The sequence below is a fragment of the Atractosteus spatula genome, chromosome 1, assembly GCF_055471065.1.
Source record: "Atractosteus spatula isolate fAtrSpa1 chromosome 1, fAtrSpa1.hap1, whole genome shotgun sequence".
NCBI classification, from domain to species: domain Eukaryota; kingdom Metazoa; phylum Chordata; class Actinopteri; order Semionotiformes; family Lepisosteidae; genus Atractosteus; species Atractosteus spatula.
This window is the reverse complement of record NC_142706.1, coordinates 60,300,409-60,317,957: the sequence shown is the minus strand read 5'-3', so window position 1 is coordinate 60,317,957 and position 17,549 is coordinate 60,300,409. Positions and strand designations below refer to the sequence as shown.

General features: G+C 49.6%; 1 protein-coding gene across 1 annotated transcript; it reads left to right on the top strand.

The window, feature by feature from the left end:
* Positions 1 to 10,541: 10,541 nt before the first annotated feature.
* Positions 10,542 to 16,880, top strand: hoxc1a (homeobox C1a). Its single transcript, XM_088921809.1, has 2 exons — positions 10,542 to 11,160; positions 16,387 to 16,880. The coding sequence occupies exons 1-2, from the start codon at positions 10,542 to 10,544 to the stop codon at positions 16,878 to 16,880; spliced, it is 1,113 nt and encodes a 370-aa protein (XP_088777935.1).
* The last annotated feature ends 669 nt before the right edge of the window (positions 16,881 to 17,549 follow it).

The window sequence follows — 17,549 nt, the reverse complement described above, 5'->3', positions numbered from 1 at the left end:
GTTTTCAACGAAACTGTGGTACAACAGCTCGCTGTACAATAGCCTAGGAACACCCAGCTCCTGCTGGAATTGTATACACGCGTTCATTCTGGTAGCAGGCCTAATATACCTGATACACGTCTAACACTAATCGTCTGACTTGCCTTGTATTGCTTCAGTGCATGTGTGTGCGTGTGTGGCCCCCAGCTCTACGTCAGAAGCACACAAAATGTCCACTCCCACATCCGCACGGTCTCTCTCGTTTCCCATCTTCCTCCCTCGCCCCATCACAGGAGCTCCGCGGCGTGGCGGCGCGCCTTTAGCTAGAGTCCCCCCCGATGACACCGGCCGGCTGCGGGAGTGATCGAGTAGGGGGGAAACGGAGTGCGAAGACTCGGGGCTTAACCAATCACGGCCGACAGCCCCGCGCTGCATTAACGGCGCTGACCTTTCTCTCGGCGGTGACAGTCATCTGTCAGCGCCGTTTCATTCCGCGCGCTCCCGGGTCGAGCAATGGAAAAATAATGAGGCCTGACAGTCGTAGGGTTAAACAAGGGCCGCGTGTCAGCGCCCAATCCCGGCATCACTGGTGCTGTCAGCGAGGTGAGGAGTTAATACGAGCGGAAATAAACCTCCGGGAGCCGCGGTTATCACGGGCGTGATCCCTGGGCTCGGTTTCTGAGTGATGGGATAAGGATCAGTCGATAAGGGTGGGAAATCAATTACGGTCGCAGATGGTGCCCGTTCCTCGAAGGGCAATCGCTCTTCACACCTGATTTACCTGATATCCTCTGTCGAGCCTGCGTTCTGGAACCGGGAGGGAGAGCTACTTGCACTTGAAATCGCCTTCAACGTCATATTAAAGTAAAAAAGGAGAAGAAAATGTACGCGCGGCCTCTTCACGTGCGAAGCACCAAACGTTGTCCACGCCGACCGTGCGTAGTCCCGTGTTTAGTCATCCTGTAACTCTCATTTTAACGGAAATTGTCTTGGGTTTTATAAAATCGTGATTGAAGAAGTTTTACTGGTGAGTGGGGGGGGGAACCGTGAAGCATTTAGACGTGTCGTGCGCCAGTCGGAGACGGAACCCGTGTCTGTAATTGGGAGAGCAGTATTGTGGGATACCGCTACATTACTGGCTAGGTGGACGGGGCCGGGGAGCCCCCCCCCCCACGAACTCTACTGAGGTGTACCCCCACTCCCTCTCTCCCCTTCTGAGTCTCTGAGCCGTGTTGAGAAAGGTGAATTGCAGACTCACGGAAATCGCTCCTCCCTCCCCGGTTCGCCGCCGGGTGAGGCTCGAGCTTCGTATTCGCCTCGAGGGATTAAAAAGTTCGCGAACGGTCGTGGACATTGGTCACAAACAACAGCAACGACTGTTAAGACAATAAAAAAAACCGGGGCACGTCTTTAGCTGTGTTCCGATTGTACAGTTACACACGCTATTCCGTTAATGTGAATAGTGCGGAATGTGAAGAATTCGACGTCTACCAGATATTGATACCTTTTATTATACTTATATCTTTCAGCTGTGTTAAGGTAGAATAGACAAACGCAAATATTGCAACGAGTATTTGTATTCCAAGTAGAAACAGGGAACGGATTTGAAATATTTTGTAAGGCCGTTTTTGATGGGAGAAAAAAAAACGTTTTCCTGGCGTAAACAATGATAAACGACTATGAATGTACAAAATTCGCTTTGTTCTTGATTTTTTTTTTCGTTGCGCTTATTTTTATTCCACGGAACAGACCCGCGCGCCCACAAACACCCGTTCTCGACCCACTTGCAATAATGTCTGAAAAGACGCTGAAAGTGTAGTGCGCGTTAAACTGTAAACCTCTCGGGTCTTGATTTCCCGGTCCTCGAGTTCAAAGCTCGTCAAAGTAATCATGTGTTATAATGTTCTGCTTTTGACCCGTCCCATACAAACCTGTCTGCACAGTACTCAACATCTACTGGTAATGTATAACTCACTGCCAAACATGAGTTGTAGCTGTTACCCGTTTCGAGACTTCGCCTGCACTGATACCTTTCTTAAATAGTTCTGGACGCTGTTTTTTTTTTAAACACATTGAGATTTCAACGCGAAGGGTCGCGTCCCCACGGTCGGCAGACAGTTTTCCTTCACTTCAACCGGCGAAGATGGGCCACCACGAAAGTCAAAGTGTAAACATTAACCGTCGGTAGAAGCCATCGCAGTCCTACCCAAGCAGGGAGCACCGAGGGAGATGTAGCAGGAAGCCGAGAAGGGGAAAGGTGGACAGAGAGAAGGAAGAGGAGCGTCGCGGAGACTGGGAGAGAGAGCGAGTGTGCACGCGGGAGTCTCCGGCGCGCGCGCGCGCGCGCGCCCGAGAACCAGACTCGAGCGCTCGGTGTGCCAGCGGCACGGGACGCTGTAAACAGCCCGTTGGGCGCCATCTTTGCTTCTCGTCACCGTTGCCAATATGTTAATGGCAGCTGGCATGCAGTTGTTGGAAGGCGAAAGAAGGGAGTCGGGAGTGAGAGAGTGTGTTGGGGGAAAGGGAAGGGGGAGGGTTGGGCTGCTTCCAGTGAAAATCCCCCCGAGGAAAAACTCCATAGTTCATTCTGAACACGAGCCCAGACCATTAACTATCATCTGTCCTGACAAATATGTCTGTTGGTATGGTACAAGCTGTTTAGCGCGGAATGGTGCCAAGTCAAGGCGACTCGCCTACCCGGGGTCAGCGTGCTAATACAGTTCCTATTGCTATCTAATGGGGGTACTTTGGGTACAGTGTACATTAGGCTGGAAAAACATCTGTTACTCCCGTATTGTGAGTCACATATTCAGACTGCGTTAGGTTATAATTGGCACAGGACGCGTTTTGTGCGGTATGTTAACGTTTTCGATGTGGTTCTGGAAAGCTGGCTTATGAAGACGGAGGGATTTAGTTGTTGTTGGGTTTTTTTAAGTAACACTGGAGGACCAGTTATTAGCAGCCGCGCTACGTTGCTATATGGGGATCTCTCGGCTACTTATTTATTTTTTAAATGTGGCGGCAATTTGCATAACTCATCGCAAGGCGAAGAAACGAGCGCGCACCTGTTTTTAAAGCAACCCCGTGATTTTTTTTTCTAACCAGATGCAAGCCATTAGGAGACGCAGCCTCTAATTTCTTCACGGGGCTGCGATCGACTGCAAACGAATTTATATTCAGGCGGTAAACAGAAAAGCTGCAGAGATTTATTTATTGAGCGAAAGCGAGAGAAACAAGCGAGTAAGTGAACCCTGTACGACCCCGGATCTGACACGAAGATGGATATGTGTAGAATGTAAATGTACCGAGGGAAGAGATACATTGTATTCAGTCATTCAGCACATCGCTGCCTGCAGAATTCCATTAACTCTTCCAGATGGGACCTAAAAGATATAATATCATAAACTGTATTATTATTATTATTATTATTATTACTACTATTATTGGTGTTGTTGTTTATTTTGTTAAAGGAGATAAATGTGTATTAAAGTATTGCATTTTCGACCTGTGAGCATTATGGCCACTTTTGTGTTTGAATCTGAGTGTATTATACAAAATATTAGTCATTGTTTTAACAGGTTGATAGGAGATCTTCTTCCTTTTTTCTTCCATTTTAACCCGGGAGCGGAGGTCAAGCGATCGAGGCGTTTTGGAAAACGACCTCATTACTGGCTCGTGCCCGCGCGTATGCATTGTTCCTCAATCAAGCCGAGCTTATAAAGCTATCGAACACCCCGCGCGCTTTCCCCACCCCAGCGCGGGCTATTGATCCTCACGCGGCCCAGCCGGCGCAGCTCCCTCGAGCCCCCGCTGTCTTCTGCTGCTGACAGCTCGAGGCCAGTCGCCCGGTGGAATGAAAGATCCGCACCTTGAAAAACGATAAAAAAAAACTCCACACAACATTTTCCAGAAGAAGAAGTAAACCTAGCGTCAAACAAATAACCAACGCGTGTGTTTAGGCGGGAGAAATGGGAACGAACAGTACACCCCGCTGCGATTCGTCATCATTCTGCTACAGTGCGGTACTGCCAAGACCAGTGACTTAAATTTTCCAGGGCCAGCAGCTGGGGTTCAGCGAAATAGCCAAGCTTGCTGCCTTGTGCGAGCCTGCAGTCAGAAAGCCCTTTAAAACTTCCTTCCTGTCTCGGGGGCAGACATTGCTCATTTCTTCCTGCTGTCGTTTCAGGACGGGGGGGGGGTCACAGAGGGCGGAGGGATTGCAGCTCTGCTAGCGCGTGTTGTAAGGGAGTGAGTGAAACGTGGGAGGCCGGGCTGTAACACTGATCCAGACACGCATAGAACGTGCGGTGCTCTTTCTCGTGTTGTCCCTGTCCTGGACGAGGCGTCAGAGACAGAGCGACAGAAGGTGACAATACCCAAGGCCACACCTCCTGTCTTGATCAGTAGCGCAAAGGTTTACCTCCATCCTCGGAGATCTGGGCACTCGCCGGATCAGATCCAATTAGGAAAGTTCAAGAATAAAGGAAGCACACTCCGAGATATGGGGGGGGGGCGCACTCTGAAGACGGCGTGGGTGGCTTGATTTATTAAGACACTTGGCTCGCTGGAAGACGAGAGAGACCATGACCGGCTTGTGATGCAACTCGGAGCCTTCAGAGGCCTGGCCATGTCACTCACCCCGGAGAGCACAGGGGGGCTTCACCCCTCACCGAGCGAGAATCGGCATGGAGTTCATTCTCTCCAGACGTGTCACCGGTGTCCCGTTGGGACTGCATACCTGTATTTGAACAGCGTAATGCCAAAACTGTTCGTGCGATTGCAAATTCTGAACGGGCTTCACGCTGCTTGTGTTATCACAAACAAGTTTTCGATAAGGAAGATCCATCTAATCAGCCTTCTGGTTTGTTTTGTTTGTTTTTTTTTTGGGGGGGGGGGGGGGAGACGAGTAACGAGGGATTACGTATTAATCTTACACCGGAGGTTTACTCTCCTCATTTGTTTCTCTTAAGCTCCATTGTGTAACAGAAGTTTTATTGAACTTGAGTGCTTACTGCAGCCGCCTACGTCATCTGCTCTTCTGCGGCCCCGCGCATCCTCTCCTGTCAAACTGTCTTCGTGCAGTAAACCCTGGTCAGAGATCAGAGCAGGATTTCACTCTCTCTCACAGCCGAAATAGCATTATTATTATGATGATGATGATTATTATTATTATTATTTTGCTGTAAAAGATCATATGTAGGTTTCTCCCACGAAAATTCATAAAGCCATTCAATTATTATTTATTATATTTATATTTATCATTATTATTAATAATAATAACATTTTTCTTTTTGGATAGAAGAAATGTAGATACAAAAAAGGAAAACTACAGCCATGTTCACTTTTCAAGACCCTGAAACAACTGCTCTTATTTATTTTTCAATTTTGCTGTAAAACGCGAAATTGTAAAACGATTTCTGTTTCAGGAGCTCGTTTGTATTTTGCTTTCTGTGGAAAATTCACAGATAAATTCTTCGTAAACACCTTCCAGGGGGAACGTAAAAAAATGCATAATAAATAATAAAAATAACATTGAAAAAAACTGCGATTAATACAGGCATCTACTGCAAATGAAGCGGCGTCGGGAAACACTGTTGCTTTCAGCTTGAGGGAGGGTCTTCGGTTTTTGTCTTCCCTTGGATGGAATTGAATTACATCCTGTGTCAGGATCAAGCACAGAGACTCTCTCACACGAAGCGCAGAGGAAACCCGGGCAGCCTCTAATTACGACCTGACCTGCCGATGAACCGCTAAGCGGCAGCTGTCGTGACCCCTCAACCTTAGGAAAGGTGGTCACACACACACTGGAACATACACGCTAACACTTTCAAAGACACTTCCTTGCCTTTAGTTTTCTTTCTTCCTATGCGTTCAAAATAAGCACTTTTGGCATTTTTCTGTTATTTATAGAAACATCTTAATTTAAGCACTTTGTGAAGTCAGTTTTAAAGGTGCTACATAAAATAAACTTTATTATTTATTATTATAGAAAGGCCTTCGCTCCTGCTGAAAACAGCATAGAAGACTTAATGCACAAATTCGTGGAAATATCCCTTTTGCCGATGCCTTTTACGTGAGCACTAAAATACAATCGAAAATTGAAATTCGGGGATTTCAGACTAGTATTGTTTTATATAACTTTAATAAATAGCAGGTCATTTTTAATCATCACAAACACGCGAAATCTTCGAAAGAACGCAAATTCAGAGTTGATCAGCAAATGTAAATTGAGATCAGCAAATTCAATCGAGTCAGTCGTCAAATTAGCATACAATCAGAAAAGAGTTGACATATTTTGTATCAAAAGCGAGACAGTGTCAAGAGAGAGAGAGAGAGATCTCAGTTTTGATTCGGTCATCTATAGAAATGTGTAATTTTTTATTTTGTCGTGGACTTGTTTAAGAACCTCTTGTCGAGATTGTTAAAATCCACAGAAAAACATTTAAACTTGCACACATTACCGAGCTGGGGATTTTTTGTTTAAACGCTACGTGTGTGTGTGTGTAAGTTTGGGCGATTAGTACTAAACTCCACTCGGGACAAAGTGATGGCGCGACCCTGTATGAGCTCCTCTCTCCTGGAGGCTTTGTAAGAAAATATCCGGGCCTCTGGCGAATTTTTTGTTACCACCCGAACAGCTGAATTCACACGGTGCTCGGTTGTGTAAACTTGTGTTCACTATTTGTACGACAAAGATGAAGCTGATCACCTTTCAACTCGCTAAAATAATTTCGGATCTAGGCTGTACGGATAATACGGGTCACCGTATATGTTGTATATTCTCCCGGAAATGTGTGTGAAAGTAGCAAACGTTTTCGTACAAAATAAACGAAGGTCGAATAAGGGGTAAAGAAGAAATACAAAATGCTAATTTTATATCGCTTGGTCCTGAAAGACCGTGTTAAAAAAAAAACAACAACGCGTAGGGCAGAGTGGTCTCAGACTGTCTCGCATGTTTGTGGTGTTGGGGGGTAAAAGTTGCGCGAACGGTGTATGGTAAAATTAAGCAAGAAGAAGGAAAAAATGTTTCTAAATATTAATGACGTTTCAGACCCGCTCTGGTAGCGAACAGATGGGAGACGAGGGCGCAGGCCCGGGCGCGCGCTCTCCATCTGAGTGCCTGCGCGAGGGAGTTCGGGGGGATAACACATGCAAACTAAATTCAGCACGGGCTGAGTATATGTGCATAAAATCAATTCCGGACTTTGCACTTTAATATTTTATGAATCCGGCATGTTAATTGCAAGAGGTGGAGAGCTGGGCTTTTAATCCCCCTGAAGTTGTAAAGAGCACGTTTTACAAAACAGACCCTTAAACGCCAGAGCTTAAGAGAAAACATGCATCGATATCTCTGGCATTTAAATAATTCGTCAATTGCGAATAGCCTTCGTTTAAATGCATGGACAGGTAATTTCTATACGTTTTTATTAATTCGGTTATTTATTTAAGGTAGGCCTGCCATACTCTCCAAATATTATTTCTAATTACAGGACTAGAAGAAACCTACAATTCTGGCGTCAGTCAAGTAAATAGGAAATTAACAGTTTGAGAAATGTACGTGTTTTAAAAAAAAATCCAGACAGTCGGTTAATTTATTTTAAATCCAGAATGTGCTACGAGGCTGGAGCCGTTTGGTCTTTATTTCTGTTTTCTAAAAACTATTCTATGACCAATGCACAGCCTGCCCTCTGTTTTACAGAATAAGAGAGTAGTAGGTAGTGCTGCACTGAAATTATATACAGTACGGCCTATCTACAGAAATGGATTCCAGATATGTGACACCGTGGATACCGCTGCTACTTCAGCTTATGGTGGTGATGGTTTTATGGCGCTTTATATCAGAATATCGCTTTAGGTCGATAGGTAACCTTATTATTGTTGTAGTTTTTGCAGCACGTACGATGCAAGTCACCTGCTAACTCCTTTTCTCGTGTCTCGGCTTAGATTTGCACATCATTTTACAAAGCGGACTGAGGTGTCTCTCTGACTGCAATCTGGTTCACACTGCTCCCGGCCCGGTGGGAGTAGGGGCGATTAGTGGAGATATTTTACAGTATATCGCAGACCCACGCGGAGAGACGGTAGCAGGCTGTGTAAACACGGAGCAGTGCTGACAGTTTGACAGACCGGGCCGGGAAAGATCCAAGCGGCGCGCAGAAGTTTATTTCCAGATATCTGCGTTATTAAAAACACACACGATCATTTAATAAAACGAGTTTCGGTTACAAAAGCGTCGACCCCATATGTCAGTTTGCTATGGGGAGATAGATCCATCTTGAAAAGACTTTTCCGAGTTTCGACAGCCGCAGCGGAGTTCGGAAGCTGTCACGATGATGTATGACTAACAGAAGGACACGGCACACACACTCACACACACACTCGTCACCACACTTAAGAGACGCTCTTCACTTCTCCGGGAGAAATCAAAATACAAGAAATTGATTAATTAATTCTAGAAGAGTGAAATGTTTTGCTCCGACCTTACAGCCTTGTCTTGTTTGAGTCGCAGGTATCTAAGAGACAGGAGACTCCGATAAAGAATTGTAGATGATTACTGGGGGGGAAACCCGAATAAATGTGGACTTACAGCCCCAGATCAACAAAGACCAAGTCCCGCTGAGCAGTGTAGCGCGATACTTTGGAAGACGGACGCTTAAAGACGAAAGGAAGTTGGAGAGAATTCAGACATCCAATAAGAGTTCGTTTTTCGTGCTATAATCAAGATAACGGGGTAACCGACCCAGCTACCCCCAAAACCAACTCTGACTATTTAACCCATTAGCTGAATGCAATCATTCAAACAAACCAGTTTGACCGTGCACATGTAGGGCCACGTTCTCCCGGCGCTAGCTGACATAAACGCTCGTGGTCAGAACCTGCAGGAGGGATCCGCCTCTCTCCGGTCCTCGCCTCTCTCGCACGGGCTGGTGCCTTCCCACACCCTTTCTGAAAACACTAAGGACCCGCACACGCCCCGAGCCCCTGGGCCCGCCACCTGTCTCAGGTGCTTCAGGACTCGACTCCTCTCTCTCTCCCGCCCGGCATTTCACTATTGTCTGATTGCCGCGCGCGCTTGCAGTTTTTGTCTCGCGACACCGATTTGCAGCCCTCTGAAAGGGTGTCGCGCGGACCAGGTGCCCGAGGTTCTGCACGCGCAACAAGAGCGAGTCTCAGTGCCTTCAGCCTTCTGCTTATTTTATTAAAGAATTTCTAAACCCTTTCGTTTATCCAGGTTATCATCGTGTATTCGCTTAATTCTGGGAATAAAAATCAGTGGTGCGGCAAAAAAACCAACCAAACAAACAACAACAACTGTGTTCTGTGAAGTACAAAACAAAAAAATATGCCTTTATAAGAGAATAAGTGAACTGGTTTCACGTTACCTGCCTGTCAAGGGTATAAAAGGTCAAAGCGTCATTTCTGCGTGGGGTAGAGTGCATAAAACGACCAGGCTGATTTGATCTCGCACTCCCCTGAGTTATTCGCTGAATGGAAAGAAATCGGATTTGTGAATTTATGGCAACGGTGTGATGAATTAAACCACACGCTGGATAAAAAAAAAAGGATTTTTCTTTTCCGCAAGGAAGGTCCACACCAGCCCGCACTGAAAAACGTCACGTCACCTTCTTTCAGTCACGTAACTGTCTGTACCTGCAGTGTCATCATCCATCAGCTCCGCGCCGCTCTTGCAGGTTACGTGGAAGCGCTTCCAAGTTTCGCGAAGGCTCTGACCCGGGTGTAGGCCGCGGGGCCCGGACCGAGGCCGGAGGAGAAGCCCCTCGGAGCAGTATCTCTTACTCTGAAGGAGCGAAGGAGCAGGACGGTCCGAGTCGACAGAATTAGCTGGCAAAACGCGTCCCTTTGTTTAACATTCTCTGTTAAGACCGCAGACCTTCAGCTGCGTCTGTGCTTGCTACTGTATCTACGCCTGGTAGTAAATAAGTCTCAAGTCTGTGCCTCTGTACTCACGGAACAAGCGCCACATTTTAATAAAGTCCATTCTTATCTCCCCGTTGTGCTGCTGTTAACTATCCGTGGCCCCCCACACCGGGGCAGTGGTAGGGTGTTTCTCGACTCACCTCTGGGGTGACTCAGCCAGCCTCCAGCTCCAGTCGCGCGTGTCCCTTCGAGGTCACCCCGGTGTGGCGCTGTTTAAAACAGAAACGGTCGTGGGATGTTTTGTTTTGTTTTGGATTTTTTTTTCCTTCCTTCCTCGGGATCCCAGCCTTCCTTGCCGTGCGCCAGTGAGTGAAAGTTATAAATCGCTTCCATTAAGTCCATCAAAGTATCCCATCCCAGCAGGAGAGTGGAGAGGGGAGAGGGGAGGGGGGGCCCGTGGTGCTGGCCATTGGCCAAAGTGAGCGGTGCGTCATCTCCTTCAATCACGGATCGAATCGCCCCCCCCCCTCCCCGCACACACACACACACACACCATCACCACCCGCCGACCGAGGCCCGGGAGATGCTCCTGTGAAGCGCCTGACAGGCAGGCCGGAGTGGGACCGATCAGAGTTGCTCGACCCGAGTCTGCGTGAGGAGACGATGCGAGGGCGGCAGCCGCGATGAATTCCTACCAAGAGTTCGCGTGCGGCGGGGACCCGGGCGCCCAGGCCGCCGGCGGGTACCCAGCGGCGGAGGTGAGGCTCCAGCACTTCGACCAGAGACCGCTTCCTAAACCCGGCTGTGGGGGCGAAGGGCGCTACGTGGTGGGCGCGGGATTCCCCCCGCTCCGGGGCCGCCTCTCACCTTTCTCCTCCGACAAGCCCTCTCCTCCACCTGCCCGCGACTTCTCCACCACCTGCGCTTTCCACGCGGGGAGCCTGCAGGTCGCCTTAGGTCCCGGGACACCTGCTAGAGCCGCCTTCTCGCACGGCCAGGGGTACCCCTCCCCGCCAGCCTACCTCCGGCACCCCTACCGGAACCCCCCCGACCTGGACTACTACAGCGGGGCCGCGTACACGTCCAGCGCCGACCTCCCGGCGAGCTTCTCCGGGCTGCTCTCCGGCTTGGGGCCGCTCGACCAGCACCCCCAGGCGTGCGCTCAGGAAGGGGCCGAACCGGCCCTGGCGGGCGGGGCGAGTCCGCGGCTGGGCGGCGGAGGCGACGGGGGGCCTAGCAGCAGCAGCAGCAGCAGCAAAACTTTCGACTGGATGAGAGTGAAGAGAAAAGTGCCCCGCGCAGGTGAGAGAGTCGTCAAGTAACCTCTCTCTCTCTTTTTTTTCCCCAAAAAAAAAACCCGAGAGAAGTAAAACGCTGTCGCGGCTCGATTTCTTCATTTTGTCGGAATGAACGCACCGAGCCTCAGTCCTACATCCCACTCTGTCGCCGCTGCCGGAGCGCTCGTGCTAGCTGGCGCGGTGACGTGCTGCAACCCAGGCGTCTGAGAGACAGCCGCCGGCACACGAGCAGGGCTGTTAAATGCCCCTTCAGTGTCGGAAAGATGAGAACTGTGGCAGGACAGTGGATTGATTTGACAGATCCCCGAGACCAGGCTCGCACACGCACGCGATTTAAACTAGATCATGAACGAAATCGAGTGTTTTGCTACGGGACCCTCCTACATACACGCGCAAATACATCTCATTTAATAAGGACCCACAGGCCGTGACATCCTATCACTCTTTCGAGACGCCAGGCCACAACTGTTTTAAAAACAACCCTAACCATACAGCCCAAACCGACTCGGGTAAAACAGACTGAAAGTATCGGAACTGAGCTCGCGTGTAAGGGGCAGGTCTTGAGAGGCTCGATTTAAGCTCCTGGGAAACTGTGGCACCAGCGTACAGGACCCTGGTATCGGAACCTAAGTGACCCCGCTGATCGCAGTGAGCGGCCGCCGGTCCACAACCACGTCGCATGCTGTACTTCCACAGTTGGCCAGGCGTGGCGCTGTAACAGCAAGCTATCCGCTTTCGATTCATTCATGATGAAGTTGTGTAATTCCTACATTTCTGTACAACAAACATTGTCGTTTTAATAACGACAAATTAACAACAAACCAGTATTCTAGCGAGGTAGCCGGGTTGCTAGAGTTCCTCTCTCACAAGACCCGTGTCCAGGACTCCCGTGTGAGTGGACCTTGCACGTTCTTTATATGACCGCGTGGGTTCACTCCCTCCTTCCAAAACACACGCTGGTGTCCATAAACTGCGCGCGCGCTCTGTGACGGACGGGCTTTGCTCCCAGTGCTTCCGGGATTAATTCCGGTTTGCTTGGATTCTCACTATTAATAAGCGGCTTGAAGATAATGGGTGTCATTTGTATTACGTTATGCTCTTTATGGCATTTGTAATTCTCATTTTGGTCATTCTTATGTTACTAATCGGGTATAAGGGACTGATAGACAAGGACATATCTTCTTTACCCTTCCAGAGTTCACCTTTCTGTGCACGTGACCTCTCCGTACCGCAACACCTTCGTGCAAAGTGCTGGCGCGTGTGCTTCGCCAGCACTTTGGGAAATTGATGCATGAATCAGCACGTGCTTCCGAGCTTTAATGAAAACAGGACGAGTTTTGTCTCCTGTGTGGTGGAAAGGAGGCTGCAGAATTCCAAGCCGTAGGCAAAGGAGATCCCGAGGAACAGGGGATTAGAGGGACTGTAGCAGCTGACGATATCTGGAACCTGTAACTTATATTGCGTCGTCATTCAATTGCTTTAGAAATGAGATTCACACACTTCTCAGCGCGCTGAAGTATGGTACCTTTCTTTACAGCAGAGATCACACAGGGCTTCACAGGGCAGATATGGAGACCCGCCCGTCCGTAAGAAGGCAGAGCGGGCAGCCTCTGGGTGGAATGATCATTCAGTTCCACACCGCGTGGTTTCTGCCGGCGCACAGAGGGTTAAGGACACGTGCTGTGCGGACCCCCGCTGCCGCGAGCTTGTGGCGGAGGCGCTTTGAGATGGGGCTCGCCACGCCGGCGGGCTCGTGAGAGGAGCTTTCTTCTGACGTGGAATCACGGAATCCAAAACCGAATCGTGGGCGTTAGAGTAGCGGGCGAGTTGTGACGATGACATCATTAACAATAATAATACCCTGTTATCTGACAACCCACAGGACCCGGAGGCCTTAATTTACCCCTTATCCAGGACAAAATAATAAATATACACGTTAATACGCCTTACACCTCTTGATACAATTCTATTCATCGCTTCTTGTACTGCAGTCACACACCCTCCCTGGGAATGCCCTCATCTCCTCTCTACAACGAGGACTGTTGTAGGTAGCAGCCAGTAGGAAGACTCTTTTCTGTGTCATGAACTAACTTCTAACTTGAAGGGTTCTGTGAGCACCAGCAATCGCGCGGTTGACAAGGCGACCTCGTCAAACCCGGAGTCTGCAGCTGGGACCTGGTTTGTTATTCACTAATCCCGAGTGTTGAACCCGGAACACGTGAACCCGAACCCGAACGACCTACAGCAGGCCGCTGCTGGCTCTGTCGTGGGCTTCGCTGGCTGCCTCTTGGAGGAGATGTGGAAAACCTGCAGGGACAATGACCCTAGATCACCAAAGCGAGAGCGACCTTGTTTAAGAACAGATTAAAGTACCCCATTCTACAAACATAACACAGAGACGGGCTTGGCGCTTTTTTGTTGTTGTTGCTTTTTACCCTTTTCGAAAGGAAAACACCTACAAAGTCAATAAAGGCGAGATTCCTGAGAGGCACGCAAACCAATAACTCATACAGTTCTTGTGAACGGCTCGGTTACTTCCTTATTCCTTATTAGAAGTTCATTTTAGTGTTAACCTATAATGGAGCTATGGGACATCTTTGCACAAAACGTGGTGGGAGCCCGGCACAAAATACCCCATGTTATCGAAATCGCCACCCTGGTTTCTCGCTAGGAACGACTGGACGCGACCCCCGATCACTTAGTCACTAGCAGCCGAGCTAGCAACGTGAACCAAGAGGCCTCTTCTCGTTTGCGAATTTCCTTTCTTATATCCCGAATTATTGCGATTCTCAAACACCGCCGTGCACGTGTAGAAGGCGGGCCATGTTGCTCTGATCTTCGCGGAATCCGGAAGGCAAGAAGGCCCCATCCCTGCTGCCCCCCCCACGCGACCTGTGTGTCTGTGTGCGCTTGTCTGCGCGTGGAGAGGAGGGTGGCTCCTTTCCCCGGGAGTCCGCGTTTTTTCTATATATTTGCCGCGTGTCATTCCTCAATTACACTCTGACAGCTCCTGAATTACTGTGGGCTGGATGACGAGATGACTGCAGCGCTGTGTATCGATCGCTCCCCCCCCCCGTTTCCGCCCGCAGTACAGTCACCCGCCTGCCTGCCTGGCAGATTCAACTTTTTCGAGTTAAAGCACGCCGGCCGTTCCTGGGCAACTTACAGCGTTCAAAGAATCGTTTACCTTTTTAGGTATCGTCAATTCACGTCTCGAAAGTCATTGATCGTGTTGTTGTTGTTTTATTGGCAATGCGGAAATGGTAGTGTATCTGTTGAATGGGAATGGGAATGGGAACTGGATAGTCCTTCTGTTTTACAGCTTTTTTCTTAAACAGCCACATTTCCACCTGCTGCGTTCTCGCTCTCTCTCCCCCCGATCTCCTCTTTCCAGCAACCAGTCAGGAAACAAAGACACGTATATTAACATAAATCTCTCCACAAACTGAAACAGAGAACGAGCTCAGGTGGGCAGCTGCGTCCGCATGCGTAGGCTGCAGAGGGACAAGTCATAGGTGTATTCCCTGCTGAAAAGAGAAGAAAGAAAACGCAGCGTTTCGGCTGTGGAGCCTTCTTCGAGTGTGAAGACTCAAAATATTTTAAAGTGCGTAACCGATAACAATAACACAGGATACGAGCTTGCATTAGTTTAGTCTATTTTTACATTGCACGTGAAAGTGAAAGAAAAGGAGCACTTGGACTGTGGGTCCCGAACGAGCTCGGAGATACCACGTGCCTTCTGCGCGCTTAGCTCAGACTTTAAAATCGGAGAGCGCGAGGCGAAAGGGCGGCCCCTCTCCTCGGTGACTTTGTGTCGGAAATTCCAAGCTGTAAGACCCTGGAGAGGACATTCTCACGGTCTGTAACTCAGCCTTGGGCTATAACCTGAGCGTACAAGAAAAAGGAAACTGGAGCTTCTAAAGTCGTGACTAAAGTGCCCAGTGCCCGAGTATAAGTCGATATAACAGCTATATAATGATCGAATTCATCTGAAGAAACCGATACGCAAAGTTTGAATCGCAGGGAATCGAACTCATACAACGATACAAGGGTCGTAGAATTTAAACTGAAACATCTGAAGGCTGTATAAGTCGGGACAATGCCTAAAAACATAGTTAAGACACCTAGTCAAGAAAAAAAAAGTTTTTTGTGAGTCTACATGGACATTTTTTTTTATTTGTATCGAATTTTATTTTCGGAGGATGGTTAGTCAACAATCACTCACATACAAACGATGTTTCTTACTGAATGGTAGTTTGGAACGGGAGCACGGTGGCGCAGTGGTCAACATTACTGCCTCGCATCGCTGGGGCCCTGGGTTCACTTCCGGACCGGGGTGCTGTCTGTGTGGAGTTTGCATGTTCTCCCCGTGGTCGTGTGGTTTATCCTCCGGGCGCTCCGGTTTCCATCCACAGTCCAAAGGCATGCTGGTAGGTGAATTGACCCCTGCTGGGAGCGTGTGTCTCTGTCTGTCTGCCCTGTGATGGGTGTCCATCTCCGGGTGCTCCCAGTGCTTCCCAGGCCACTGCGACCCCGGACTGGCTGAGCGGTGACTGACACTGATGACGTCAGGCGGTGGCTCAGCTTCCCGGATGCAGAAGCCGCGACCGCCGCAGCTGCCGGAGTTCTGGAACTTGGGAAGGCTGTGTGCCTCGAGGCGCTCGCGCGGTGCCATTGAACTCCGAGCGCCTTTGTGCCGCCCGGGTTCTCCTGCCTGGGCCGGGATGATTAATGCGACTTCGCTTTCCAGTTTCTCGGCATTGCGCAGAGCGGGGTCAGCTGCGGTTTAAACTGGGTGGGAGGCCCGGAGGATCGGGTAACAAAAACTTCCGAAGAGGGGAGAAGATTCAAATGCTTTCAAACTCGTCCGAGAGAAAAAAAAAGAGAATTTGGTGGGGGGGCTTCTCGTGAAACACCCAGTTTCTGCAAATTTCAGCAATGACACGTCTCCACCCCCCTCTTCGTCGCTTACCCGTGTTGCTGCAGTTCCATCTAAGGACAGCATCGCAAGTTACTCAGAAACACGACGGTCGACATCAACGAGAAGCTGAGAAACAACCTGTTGGGATGGAAAGGAGGGGTGTCAATGACGTAACACACTCCAAAAATATTTTTTGTAATAACATTTGTTTTTTCCGTCAGAACTAATTAACTGAATCAATTAGCGTGTCCACAGTGAAGCAGTTTGATTGATTGATTGATTTTTTCCCCGTGTTTCCTGTCCTGTCAGCCAAACGCTTGCCCGGGGGCTGCGCTGTCAGCTACCTCGCACTGGGACTGGGCCCGAGCGGCGGAGACCCCGGCGGCCTCGCGCAAGGCTGTCTCCAGGGCAACGGAGCTCCGAGGACCAACTTCAGCACCAAGCAGCTGACCGAGCTCGAGAAGGAGTTCCACTTCAACAAGTACCTGACGCGCGCCCGGCGCGTGGAGATCGCCACGGCGCTGCAGCTCAGCGAGAACCAGGTGAAAATCTGGTTCCAGAACCGGCGGATGAAGCAGAAGAAGAGGGAGCGGGAGGGCCTGGTCCTGGGTGCCCTGCCCTCCCCCTGCAGCAGCCAGGAGGACTCCCCCTCGGACAAGTCCGACCTCTGCTCCTCGCCCGCCCCTTCACCTCCGCCGCCGCCGCCGCCGCCCCGAGCGCGCACGGTCACCGGCTTCCCGGCGGCCTCCTCGCAGCCCGAGGTTTGTGCACAAGTCCCCGTGGCCACGCCTGACTCGGCGTGAATTCGTCCGGCCGCTTGCGTGTGAAGGGAGCCGTGTGGGGAGCGGACATCCTCGTCTTTCCTCTCCCCCTCATGACGGGTCTCTTGTCCTCTCCGCGCACGGTCCGTCCACTCCCCTCCGGCACGTCCCGGGGGGGCGGGGCAACTAAACGGCGAGCGGAAACCGTATGCGAACGCAACAGGAAGTGGTTGGACAAAATGTAGCTTCTTCTGTATTTTAGGAAAAACAAAAACGTACACTTCGTCAGATTCGCGTTCAGAGAACTTTCCTTGAGAGTTTTACGTGGTAACCGGCTAGGTTAGGCGCTGCTCTCCTGATCCGGCCCTCTGTTTTACACACTACGAGAAGAGAAGAGACGTGTGCTCCGCCCACTCTGGTGAAGTTATGTATGTAATTCTGACAGAAGTCTTACACCTGAGCGAGCAGTATTTTTTTTAAACAAAATAATCAGTGCCTCCTCCGAATATTCTCTGAAAAAGAACTTAGACACGCTCTCTACGAATCAACACGGATAAAGCCCATATTTGGCTTCAATACTAATGTCAGTCATACAGTTTGTTAACACGAGATTATGTACTTTGCGCCACAGTCAGCTTGATGCACATTTCTTAATCACTACTGCTCAACACGAGCCACATAAACTGACAGTCGTGGACAATCAGTGTACCC